A 13,568-nucleotide genomic window follows, 5' to 3' on the forward strand; every position below is an offset into this window, starting at 1 on the left:
GAATATATTTCTCAAGTTTGCAATCCATCGTTTGACTGATTACAAAGGGGAATTATATAAGCACGTGTAAACGTGATAAGAGGTAGGAACGCCAAGAAGAGGCGGCCTGTTTCTGCGCTGGTTTCTTCATCCTGTAAGTCCAGAGCATGAGTTCTTCAATGATTTGCTTGAGGGTGAAGACACTGTGGTGGTTTTGCTGTCTGAAAGTCATTGCGTTTCTGGAGCACCAAATTTTCCACAGAATGATCAGAAGCATGGAGTGCCAGATGACTGCATCAACTTGGGGAGGCAGGCTGCAGTCCCATAGTTCGTCTATGCAGTGAGGTGGTCGGAGCCCAATCCTTTGCCAAATTCGCTGCGCGAGCGGGCAGTCCAGAAAGATGTGCGAAGTAGATTCGCCATCCGAGCCACATCTTGGGCAGGTTGAGTTGGAGACAATATGCTTGCGAAGGAGATTGGCTTTGCAGTTCAGCCGACCACGAAATAATAGCCAGACAAAAATCTTCACTCTATTGGGGACGCATGAAGACCATATTGGGATAGTGTGAGCGTTTGAGCCGTCAACCTGTACGGACAGATCATAAGCCGCCTTTGTGGAGAAGCGCAGGCCGCCATTAAGGTAGCGGTCGTCCGGTTCCGGTAAAGGCTGGAAGTCCTGTAGAAGTGACAACAAGGAGCACAACTCGGCAGTAGCATTAGATCTTAGGCGGTTCCGCAGTATAGATTCTAAACCATGATTAAAAACAGTAGCCACACGAGCAAGTATTGATGTAGTGTGCGAGAAAAGGCAGGGAAAAAGCAGCAGCAAGCGGTTCATGGTGAAGCCAAACATCAAACCAAAAATATGTTAAGGTGCCCGAGTTTGTGATTACAAAGGAGATAGCCTGTAATGCTGGTAGGTGGTGGTTAATGGTACGGCAAAGGAAGGACTGATTATTATGTGGGGCGATGAAGGCATTGGGGTGTTGTAGATCAATCCATTCCAGCCAGGGTGTCTGGTTTGGTAACATTGCTTTGACAGCAAATTTCATTAGGAGACATTTATTCTGCTGGTGGAGGTTTTTGAGTCCTAAGCCCCCAAACCTTTTTGGTTTACAAACATTTTTCCAGGCAACTAGGCATTGAGCACCGGTGCAAGTTTCCTCTGCAGCCCAAAAGAAGGCTCGTCGAATCGAGTCAAGTGTTTTTAGAACGCTCTTCGGGATAAGGAAGACAGACATAAAGTAGACGAGGATGGAGTCAAGTACAGCAGACAGGAGGATGAGTCTGTCGCCCTTAGAGAGGAGTTTGGCTCGCCAGCCAATTAGAAAATTTCGACATCTGTCAATGATTGGTAGAAAAGCGTTAGCAGGCAAGCGTGTGGGTGCTAGGGGTAAACCTAGGTAGATTTGTGGGAAGGTGGAGGTTGTGCACTGTAGGGTGGTGGCAATGTCGGCAGCGACGTTAGGGCAGACGTGCATGGGTACAAAGGTGGTTTTCGTGTAGTTTATAGTGAGGCCAGTGGCTAACGCGAACTTGTGAAGAATGTTTTTTAGCTGGGCAGCTGCTAGAGCTGAAGCCTTGGCGATGATTAAGGTGTCATCGGCGTATTGCAAGATTGTGGGCGGTAAGTGTGAGAATAGAGGGTGACTAAGATGTAGAAGGTTGCAGTCTCGGTTGATCATCTGCTGTAGTAGATCGGCGACAATGATGAAGAGGTAGGGCGATATAGAGTCGCCTTGTCTGAGGCCATTTTTGCACCGAATCCAGTTCCCTGGAATCCCGTTTAGCATGACTGCAGTTTTCCCAGTGTGGAGGAGATCATTAACCCAGTTACAGAATTTTGTCGGGAAGCCACGGCATTTGAGAATGGACGCGAGGGATTCCCAGGAGAGGGAGTCAAAGGCTTTCCTGAAGTCAAGTTTAATGACCATAGTTGGGGCTTTTCTGGAGTGACAGGTGCTGATGATATCCGCAACAAAGACAAAGTTTTCTGCGATGCCACGGCCCGAGATAAAACCAGTCTGATTTCCATGTACGAGGAGTGGGATTAATGGTTTAATCTGTTTGTGAGTATTTTTTCTGTAGCTTTTATTGGGCAGTTTTGGAGGGAGATTGTGCGGTAGGCATCTGGTGTGTTAGCATGGTCTTTTTTGGGCAAGAGAATGATGTGTGCTCTGTTTAGGCATTCCGTTTGTGCGGAGAGGTTCTGAAAATCAGCCATGAAGGAATTTATGTGAGGTTTGACAATGTTCCAGAATTTCCGATAAAACATCGGGCCGAAACCGTCGGGTCCAGGATCCATCGGGCCGTAGCAGTGTCTGGCTGTCAAGACAGCACTGACGAGGTGCTGCTCGCGTAAGGCATGATTGGGCAGTATGCGAAGAGCGTCGATTTAGAAGCCATGAATGGTACGAAGAAGAGGCATCTTGAGAAGCGGGAGGAACTCGGGGTTCTCCCGCCATGCGTTGTTCACTCTCGAGTTTCTCTCTATGGCTAAAACAGTTGAGAGATAATTGACATTATCATCGTTGCCGCCCGTGTAATCATCATCATCATGGCTCAGACAAGTTGAGGTGATTGTGGTCGTGGCAATAAGGTCTCTGGATATGGTGGTTGTGGCGAAGACGCCTTGTGAACTTGATGATTATGGTGACATTCCCACTATTGTCAAGATAAAAGCCAGGAGTAGGCGCAGGGGTTGGCGGCGGCGTCCCCTGGAGGCATGGGACGAGAGGACCTCACCAGCAACCGCGAGGCTAGCTCGGGCGAAGACGCCACATCCTGGAGGGCAGATGGGGCGGGGCAGCGGGCGCGGAGGTGACGGCAGGGGCGAATCTACTAGGGGGGCTTTAATAGGCTTGAGCCCCCCTCCAACACTGCAAGATTTTTTTTACTACTAGTTTCATGGCCCAACTCAACCACTTGCAAGCCCAACCCAACCGATATTGGCATGATACAGGCTTTGAGCCCACCCTCCAGTTTCTGTCTAGATTCGCCACTGGGTGACGGGGATGGCGGCGGATAGGACGGTGTGGCAGCGTAGGGGACCTGCCGTTGGCGGGTCTGATGCCTCTGGGTCAGGGCAGCCGGCTGGCGGCGTGAACCCTAACTCAGGTCGAGTGCTTGTGGGTGGGGACGAACGAGTGTGGAGAATGAACGTGAGCCTTCTCGCTGGATTCATTCGTTTTGGGCCTCGCTCGCTTGGCCCGAGTAACATTTCGCTCGTAAATAGGATGTCCAATAGAGGTTGTCGTTGAAAACGAATCATTTTCTTTTAAGGGGCCGGTGAGAATCGTCAGAAACACCAAAATTCTTTTTTTTAGCATCAGTACAGACACAAGCGCTCATATACACGCGTATACACTCATCCCTATGAACGTACACACGCACATCATATCCCTATGAGCACCTCCGAAAGATTGAGCCGGCATATTATCTTGAGATTTAAGAAACACCAACATTCGATGATACTAAAATGCACTGCTATTCTTGAATGATTCTAGCCGATTTCTTGCACAGAAATGACTTCTTTTGCGGTTTTGATTCCCCAGACCGTGATTCTCTAGAGTCGAGTCAAATGAACTCGCCCCTAGTATCTTGAGTCAAAAGAACACACAGACGCATGCTGGCCGATTTCTTCCCACTGTATTTTTTTTTGTGTCTCTCACATGCAAGCATGTATATTCATGAAAATTTACATAGTTATAGTACACTAGTATGCCCGCTTGTACACGATTTTTTGCAATTTTTCAGGCCATAAAATCCTTTTTTAAGTTAAAAAAAAGGGATCAGTGTACGGGGCCTGCTTGTGCACCAAAGGCGTTATTCGACTGAAACTACATGTTTTTACCGATTATTACTTGCGGCATAGCAAATTCGGGATGGTAGCAATATAACAGTAACACAGAAGTTACAAGACAATGCTTTTTTGGAACTCATAGAAAATGCTACAGTTTGCTTGTGGTCAGCTTAGGCAGGATTCCCATGGCCCTGGCCTTGTCACGGAGCAGATACTTCTGCGTCTTGCCCGTCGAAGTCTTGGGCAGCTCGGCGAAGATCACCGTCTTGGGCGCCATGTAGCGCGGCAGCCGTGCCCGGCAGAATTCGATGATGTCAGCCTCCGTGGCGCTCGCTCCGTCCTTGAGGGTGACGAACGCGCACGGCGTCTCACCCCAGTGCTCGTCCGGCCTGGCCACCACCGCCGCGTCGAGCACGGCGGGGTGGCCGAACAGCGCCGACTCCACCTCGATGGAGCTGATGTTCTCGCCGCCCGATATGATGATGTCCTTGGACCGGTCCTTGAGCTGGATGTATCCGTCGGGGTGCCGCACGCCGAGGTCCCCTGAACGCAGCCACCCGCCGCTCATGGCCTCCGCCGTGGCCGCCGGGTCCTTGTAGTACCCGCTCATCACCGTGTTCCCTCGCAGCATGACTTCGCCCACGGTGCGCCCGTCGGAGGGCACGCTCACCATGGTCGCCGGGTCCTTGATTTCCAGGCCCTCCAGCATCACGTGCGGCACGCCTTGCCGCGCCCTGATCTGCGCGCGCTCGGCGGCCGGCAGCGCGTCCCACTCTGGCTTCCACACGCACAGCGTCGCCGGTCCGTACGTCTCGGTGAGGCCGTACCCATGGACGACGTTGAACCCGAGCTCATCCATCTTGGCCAGTATGTGCGGCGGCGGAGGCGCGCCGCCTGTGGAGATGCGCACCTTGACCGGCAGCGGCCTCTGCTCCGAAGCCGGCGCGTTCACGAGCATGCTGAGCACCGTGGGCGCGCCGCCCATGTTAGTAACCCTGTGCCGCACGATCTGCTCGAAGACGGCCTTCGGAGCCAAGCTCCCGGCCATGCAGACGCTGGTGCCGCCCTGCGCCGCCGTGGCCCACACCATGCACCAGCCGTTGCAGTGGAACATGGGCACGGCCCAGAGGTACACCGGCATGGTCGGCATCTCGTTGGCGAGCGCCGTGGCCAGCGTGTTGAGGTAGGCGCCGCGGTGGCTGTAGATGACGCCCTTGGGCCGCGACGTCGTCCCCGACGTGTAGTTGAGGGATATCGGGTCGCACTCGTCGGCGGGCCACCTGATCTCGAAGCCGCGCGGCGCGCTCCTCAGCAGGGCCTCGTACTCCGGCACGCCATCGCTACTGATGCCGTCGCCGTCGGCGATCGTGACGAGGAGAGGCAGGCTGCCTCCGGCGTCAGCGAGGAGCGCCAGGGCGTCGCGTGCGACGCCGAGGAACTGCGACTCGACGAGGAAGACTCTGGCCTCCGAGTGGTTCAGGAGGACGGACACCATGGCCGCGTCGTGCCGGGTGTTGAGCGTGCACAGCACACCGCCAGTCATCGGCACGCTGAAGTGCAGCTCGTACATGGCCGGCGTGTTCGCGGCCAGCACCGCCACCACATCCCGGCGGCCGACGCCGAGGCGCGCGAGCGCGGACGCCCCGGCGAGGCACCGCTCCCTCGTGTCGCGCCACGAGTACTCCTTCTCGCCGAATACGACGGCCGTGCGCGCCCCGTACACGAGCGCGGCGCGCTCCAGGAAGCTCAGCGGCGTGAGGGGCGTGTAGTTGGCGTCGCACTTCACCGACCCCTCCATGGCGATGCCTTCGAGAATGGGATCCCCGGAGCAATCCAGGCTAGGTACGGTTGATGCAATGCGTATAGAGGTAACATGCGGATTAATCTAATCAAGTCCATGTGTGTTCACTTGGTATTAGTGATATGATAGCGTTGCGTGATTAAAACAAGGAACTTCAACAAACGCACGCGGCATCAGACAAATGGAATCTCCTTTTCAGATGAACAATGTACTACTTGCAGCTGGCTCTGGCTTTGTGCCAAGCGGCAAAAACCACTGATTAAGACTGAATCATATACTATTATTTGCTTATAAGAAAACCACTCTATGGAAAGTTTAATAGGAAATGATATTTTATCTTCAAAACTAGGAAAACTCAGCCCCTTGATTGTTAGAACCAGGCAAACTGGTAACTTTTAGTGAGACTTTGAGGAGGTAATAACACTGGTGGTGCATAAATTTGCCATCGATGTTCATTTTGATGCCTGAACTTGAAAAATACATCGAACTGCTTCTACTTGGTAGTATGGTTCAAATCATGTCTAGATATGTATGTATTGTTGACTAGACATGCCAACGTGACGTGGGGCCCACTTGCAGTGTCGGGACAGACTAGCAAGAAGAGTGTGCGTCTCAATGACCATCGGGTCCCACCTATCAGTGCACAACTGGAAAAAACAAAAAATTTGCACGGGTGAGTTTCGAACCGGCAACATGTGCGCCACAAAGGACATGCGCCAACCTATTGCCCCATGTAAATTTGTTGTCTTTTACGTACTGCAACGTTGTATATATCCGACACAATCGTGGAGTTAAATGGGCTGCAGTTAGTGCACCCATTTTTCACATGTTAGTTGTTTTTATTATTTTAGAAATTACAAAATATTCATGTAGTATATGAAGTGTTCATGCCTTTAGGAAATGTATTTCTAGTTGTAAAAAGAGGTACTAAAAGTTGCATATGATGTTCAGTTTGGTGCTAAAAGTTGTAAAATACATCATTGCGGTCACATAACTTGCCTATGCGTGCAGATACGGTCACTTCTTTCGTGTCCAGCCGTATCTTGTGCTCACGTGTTGTGTCAGCATGAATACGGCCCACATGTCGGGGGCTGTGAGTGGTGAGGTGTTGGGTCAGCCATGCATTATCTTTTTTTTGCAAAAAGCATCTTTGATTTTTGTTTAATTACGCACATCAAGGCACACAGTTTCTTTCAAGAAAGACGAATAAAATAGCGCCAGGGGACTAGAACGGACGTCCTCCAAACTAAGAGATAACTACACTAGCCACTCGACCAAGAATAAATTGACATCAAACTCAGAAACAAAATTTTCTTTAATACTATGTTCGCTCAGCCCAACAAAACAATAAACGAAAACTAAAAACATGTTCGTGTAATTCCCGCAGGAATAAAATGATGTAAGAAAACAACTTATATTTTGTTGTTTGTGACGTTTCAAAAATGTTCTACGTTGTAAAAAAAGTATGTGATATTTTAAAAAAATTAAAAATTAAAAAATATTTGTGTAATTAAAACAAGTATGTTGCATTTTAAAAATGTTCACGCATTTCAAAAAAATATTCATGCATGGAAATGTTCGTGTGTATGTTGTTATTAATCCTTCTCTATTTAAGACAACTACGCGGGTAATAGAAATTTATGCACATTATCACGCGGAGAGTGGAATCATTCTGTTTGAGCGATCAATTTTTTCAAATATAAAATTGTTCAAATTTTAAAATTCTTTTGGACAATTCAGCTGAACTATATTTTATTTATCTAGATTTTCAACTTTAAAATTATTCGTATTCGAAAAAACCCCCGCTAATTTGCCTGAAAGAAATTTGTGTACATTTATTCTGCAATATATCTTCTTTTATCTAGATTTTTAAAATTTTAATTATTCGAATTCAGAAGAAATAGTTTATTTGTCCGAAGAATTTACGTACAAGCATTCTGACCTATATTTTCCTTTATCTAGATTTAAAAAATTAAATTTATTTGAATTCAAACACAATTTCTGTCTATTTGTCCAAAAATACGTGCATTCATTCTGCACTAGATTGTTTAAGTTAAAAATTATTTGAATTTAAACAAAAATGTAGTTTATTTGTCTAAAAAAATCATGTACATTCATTCTGCACTATATTTCTTCTATCTAGATTCTTCAAATTTAATATTATACAAATTCAAACAAAATTTTAATGATTTTTTTGCGGGGAAAAGTTGAATGATTTGTCCGAAAAGTTTATCTAGAGTATAAGTTATTTTCTTACATAGAAAAAAGAAAAAATGCAAAAGATAAATTGTGTATATCTCTATAATTGCACATGCGGCGAGCTAGCCAGGAGGTCATAGGTTTGAACCGGGGCTATCCCTTTTTTGCACAGCTTTTCCTGTTTAAATTTCTACTTTCTTCGTACTATCCATATAATATGGAGCTAACTGTGCGTACTAATCACCAAACATCAGGTTTGTCGAGTAGTTCGAAGCCCAGCATGTACCCGCCTTTTCAATTTCATTTGAGAATTGTTCGCGTAGATAAAATGCAAGGGATCAGAAAAGTTTGGTTTTAATTTTATTTGAGAATTTTCTGCATAAATAAATAAAATGCAAGGATTAAAAAAACAGTGAAAATGAGCCCTCACAACGTTGGCACGTCACGTGTGCCTGGGATACGGCCGGATACGATAGAAAGCACCGTATATGAACGAGAGGACAAGTTAGATGACCAAAAACACGTATTTTACGAGTTTATGCACCAACGTCCCGTGCAAGTTCTATGACTCCCGGTGTATTTACCTCTTGTAAAAAGTGTTCACGTGCTTTGAACCGTACTACCAAGTTATAGAAACAGTTTGGTGTATTTTTCAAGTTTAGGCACCAAAGTGAACATCAATGACAAGTTTAGGCACCATTGGTGTTATTACCTCGACTTTGAGATGGCCCGGGAGTAGGAAGAGCTGGGGTGGTGCACCTGCAAACCTCTTTTTACCGGTGCCGGGATCTACCGGAGGTTCTCTGACTAATAGAACCTTGGCACCTTAAAAGTTGTCATAAATTGTATCTCTGTATTCCACACACTTCTTCTGTCATGGCCCTCTTCTTATCCAATATATCCCATCATTCAAGTATTCTCTTATCAACTCGTGATCTGTTCGTTCACATGTATCTAAATGCCCTCAAGTATCATCTTTCATTTTCCAATTCTCCCCGGTGAATTGTGCCTTTGCTACTTTCATTTTCAATTCTTACGGTGGTTCGCTCAAGATTTATCTTCCTTCGTTATCACATTAATTCATTCGTTGTTTCCAAATCCCATCGGTAGTTCCATCAATACCTTCTCAAGTTTACGCTATATCTATCTTAATCCCTTCTACGAGATTAACTAGTATGCCAAATCCGTTGCTGGTCATCAATTTAAATTGATGAAGGATATGCATAACGTAATTCTTATTCTTGTTTCATCCAAATGTTTAATCCCTTCTTCTGGAGTTTGTTCACGATGAGTAAATTCTCGGTTTAAGTGCTTCATACTTTCCCGGAGTTCCAAGCTTTCTCAGTTACATCATTTCAAAGCTTCATCTAATCATTGCAAGGCTTCTCCCAGAGTTCTTTTCAACTTTCCCTTTCGTTTGATCATTCTTTTATTACCGGAGTTCTTCATGGAGGCTCTACATGATGGTTCATCAAGGATTTAATTCCTTCTCGAAGTCTTCGTCGAGATTCTTTTCAGAGGAGTTCAAGTATTCTTCATCTTGCATTTCAAAGTTCAATCCCTTCTCCCTTATCTTTTGAGGTGGTGTTATGTCATTCTTGACAATTTCCCTTCGTGTTTCATGATTCACAAGTTGTTCGGAATGACATATTTTGAACCCATCATTTTCAATTCGTTCATGAGATCCTTTGCAACCCATCAATCTCTTCATTGGAGTTATCTTGTGTCATATTTCACCTTAAGCCTCCCCTAAGGATTGTTGCTATTTATGGTGCTTATAAATGACCCAAGTTCTTCATTTATCCTCCCAGTGAAATAAGTTTCTCGTCTCGTTGTTGATATCAATCCAATCTATTGTTTCCGTTAGTGGCAGAATTTTCCCTCAAGTTTTGGGATGTTTTCAATAAGCCCACAACAAGTTTATTCTTTTCATTGTTCATTTCCCAACAACTCCGTCCAATCCTCTATGGAAGGATGCTTTCAAATTCATTTGAGGTAGAAGATGTTGTTTTCTTCTTCATTACTTTCAGTCTGTTCTATCTTTTGTTCCGGAGGCATTGTGATGTTGCACGCTTCGACCCATCATCCCATTTTTGTCAAAGATCATGTTCATTCCTTTGCTTATCCATTCAAACGGAGTGTCGTGCCCTCTTTTCAAGTTCTTCCCATTCTGTCAAGTGTTGCCTCCCTTCTCAACAGGAGTGATGTCGGTGTCAAAACCGGCGGATCTCAGGTAGGGGGTCCCGAACTCTGCATCTAAGGCGGATGGTAACAGGAGGCAGGGAACACGATGTTTTACCCAGGTTCGGGCCCTCTTGATGGAGGTAAAACCCTACGTCCTGCTTAATTTATTCTTGATGATATGAGTATTACAAGAGTTGATCTACCACGACATCGGAGAGGCTAAACCCTAGAAGCTAGCCTATGGTATGATTGTATGTTGTCCTACGGACTAAAACCCTCCGGTTTATATAGACACTGGAGGGGGCTAGGGTTACACATGGTCGGTTACAAAGGAGGAGATATACATATCCGTATTGCCTAGCTTGCCTTCCACGCCAAGTAGAGTCCCACCCGGACACGGGACGAAGTCTTCAATCTCGTATCTTCATAATCCAACAGTCCGGCCGAAGGATATAATCCGGCTATCCGGATGCCCCCTAATCCAGGACTCCCTCAGTAGCCCCCGAAGCAGGCTTCAATGACGATGAGTCCGGCGCTCAGTATTGTCTTCGGCATTGCAAGGCGGGTTTTTTTCCAGTTTTCAAGTGTTCGTAAGCAGTGTCCGACCCCATAAATGTCGAACCTCTTGGCTTCTGTGCCCAATAAGGGCTATCTCCCACGCGTCAAATGAATACGAGGCGCCAGGGCATTTTTACATTCGCCCCCTAGCCAGATAAATAAATTGTCTATTAAAGGGATGGGGATTCTTAGATCCGACCCATATCATCCTCCCCCCCAGCGAGAATCCATCAGAGCGCGTTTCGGAAAGATCCATTCCAGCATGGCCGACCTCCGCAGCTCCTCCTCCCGCCCCCGTAGCCCTAAGCCCGGTGATTGGGAGAGGTGTTCAGTCCCACACAGTCGTTTGGTCGAACTGCAGACCAAGGGATTTCTATCTCCGGCGTATATGGTGCCCGTCCGAGCCGGGCTCGCCACCTACAATGGCGGGGAGCAAGCGAAGAGCTTCCCCAGCCCCTCTACGGGGGAGCAGGTATGCTTTGTCCCATATCCATTGAGGGGACTCAAATTTCCGATTCATTCGTTCCTCCGCAGGCTCCTGGAGTTCTACGGCCTCCAATTACACAATTTCACCCTTGCCTCCATTCTACATATCGCCGGCTATGTTGCTCTCTGCGAGTTGTTCCTGGGCTGCGAGCCTCACTTCGAGCTGTGGAAAAGGCTATTTTGCCTCGTCTCCGCGCATAGAGGGGGTCACTTTATCAAGTGGGTGGAGCCGAAATATGGCGCATCGTCGATACCGGATACCTGTCTGGTACCCCAAAGAAGTCGTCCGAAGACTGGCCTTCAGAATGGTTTTATATGGAGGACGTTCCCCTTCCGGACCCTGTTCGGCGGGGTCTTCCTGAGTTCAACAATGCTCCTCTGAAGAAACGCCGAAGTTGGCGCCCACGGAGCCCCCAGGTGGAAGACAACGGAGAAGTCCTCTATCTGATGAACCGGATCAAAGCACTGGCTCAATCAGGATTGACAGTAATCGAAGTTATGTCGATTTGCATAATGCGGGGAGTGCAGCCACTTCAATATCGTGGGCACCCCTTGTGGTGTTTTAACGGGGCGGATGATGCCACCCGCTACGGGCGTAAGGGTCCGGACAATGCTGCTGCTTTAGCAAAAATTCTATCCGAACTGTTCAAGGGAGAGGAAGAGGAGTTCACCCGCATTAAGCCACGGGATGGATTCTCCATGTACAATCCTCCAAGCTGGGTAAGTTATATCCCCTTACTCCCATTTTTCCCGCATTTTTTGCTGTAAGTATTCACCTTGCCACTTTGCGACAGAAACTGCGAAAAGCCATAAAGGAGGTCAGCAGCCCCTCTCCACAACCAGAGGACCCTGACCGGGCCCTCGACTCCGGACTTGAAGAAGATCCGGTTATCTTTGTGGAGCTGATAGACCGACAGTTCTATCAGTTAAGCTGCGATGACGCCATGGTGGCCATTATGGCCGACTATCCCGGGCTGCTCCCTGCGTCGCACGTAAAAAAAACCAAAATATCCCAACTCCAAAAACTAGGATCCCCTTTTTTAGACACTTCACCCACCATATACACATGACATTTTTTACAGGGAAGGCATTCGGGATGCCCTGTCGAACCCGCAGCAACTCGCCAACAAGAGGCACCGAGGCCGGGTAGGCCAAAAAGGAAGGCGGTCAGGACGGAGACGCCGGCGCAAAGGTATAACAAAAAAACCCCGCTCCATGGTTGTCGTCTTTCTCAAAATGTAATGACGCCCGTGTTTCTTTAACAGAAAAAACGCTCACCAGAATATGTCCGACGATGTTGCCAATCATGCTTCCACCAGTCGGGCGCCAAGACCGGACATAGAGGCAGAAGTCGATATGGGGCAGGCGCCGGATAATCCCCCTACAGAGGATGCGGATAGATTATCCGCTACAAACTCAGAAGTGGAAAGCGCCATGAATCATAGGCGCCGCCGGGCCGTACTCCGTGATGCTTGTTTCTCACCAGAGGCATTTGATGCCTTCAATTCTGGAGAGGCGTACCTCCGTGCTGCTCAAGATGGTCTAGCCAGAGCCATGGATCAGTATGTAAAGGATGCACGGGTGAGTAAATCTGACGATTTATATGTATCAGTAGCCCCTGAGACTTGAAACAGTTAGCAGAACTGATTTAAGAATCATCTTTATTGTGCAGGTTCTTACAGAGAAGAATAATAGGCTGTCACAGGAGCTGGAGGAATGCAAGACCCAACCGCGGGCCACTGTTGCCGCATTGCAGGAACCGAAAAAGTCTCCCGCTGGTAATATTCACTTTAAAGAATGATGGTTGCCATATAGTGTGCGGCGTGGCTGCAGATCTAACAATAGATGTTGCAGATGAATCCGGAGGAAATCCGGAGAACCAGCACGTTGTGCGACAGCTACAGGCTGGCGAGCGCGTGCTGACTCAGGTGAGGCGGGAGAAAAACTATAACACCCTGGATATGATTTACCTAATATGTAATCCAACTCTTGCCGTTTCCGGCGTTAAGTTATTTTTTCCTCGGGTTCGGGTTTTTGTCTCAGTGTTTTCTCCGCGTCTCTCCAATGAAAGGTACTCTTCGCTTCAGTATCAAAGGGAAGCTTGCCCCTAGATACGTGGGACCTTTCAAGATCATCAGCAAGAGAGGCGATCTCGCCTATCAACTCGAGCTTCCTTCAAACTTTGCAAATGTGCACGACGTGTTTCATGTCTCTCAGCTCCGCAAGTGCTTCAAGACTCCTGAACGCACTATCAACTTCGAAGACATTGATCTCCAAGAAGATCTCTCTTATCGTGAGCACCCCGTGGCTATTCTTGAAGAGACTGAACGCAAGACTCGCAATAAGTCAATCAAATTCCTCAAAGTCAAGTGGTCACACCATTCCGACCGTGAAGCCACCTGGGAACGCGAGGATCACCTCCGTTCTGAGTACCCGGCGTTCTTCCAGTCCTAGATCTCGGGACGAGATCCTTTCATAGTGGTGGAGTGTTGTAACACCCCGAATATGATTTACCTAATATGTAATCCAACTCTTTCTGTTTCCAGCGTTAAGTTATTT

General features: G+C 47.6%; 1 protein-coding gene across 1 annotated transcript; it reads right to left on the minus strand.

Annotated features, from left to right (window-relative positions):
- Positions 1–3,776: 3,776 nt before the first annotated feature.
- Positions 3,777–5,650, minus strand: LOC119304008 (probable acyl-activating enzyme 1, peroxisomal). Its single transcript, XM_037581175.1, has one exon. It carries the CDS (start codon positions 5,577–5,579, stop codon positions 3,930–3,932), a length of 1,650 nt encoding a protein of 549 aa, XP_037437072.1. The 5' UTR covers positions 5,580–5,650; the 3' UTR covers positions 3,777–3,929.
- Positions 5,651–13,568: the final 7,918 nt, after the last annotated feature.

The sequence above is a fragment of the Triticum dicoccoides genome, chromosome 5A (genome assembly GCF_002162155.2).
Source record: "Triticum dicoccoides isolate Atlit2015 ecotype Zavitan chromosome 5A, WEW_v2.0, whole genome shotgun sequence".
Classification (NCBI taxonomy): Eukaryota; Viridiplantae; Streptophyta; class Magnoliopsida; order Poales; family Poaceae; genus Triticum; species Triticum dicoccoides.

Excerpts from the sequence above, each read along its gene's own strand:
- LOC119304008 (XM_037581175.1), bottom strand. The coding sequence starts at position 5,579 with ATGGAGGGGTCGGTGAAGTGCGACGCCAACTACACGCCCCTCACGCCG.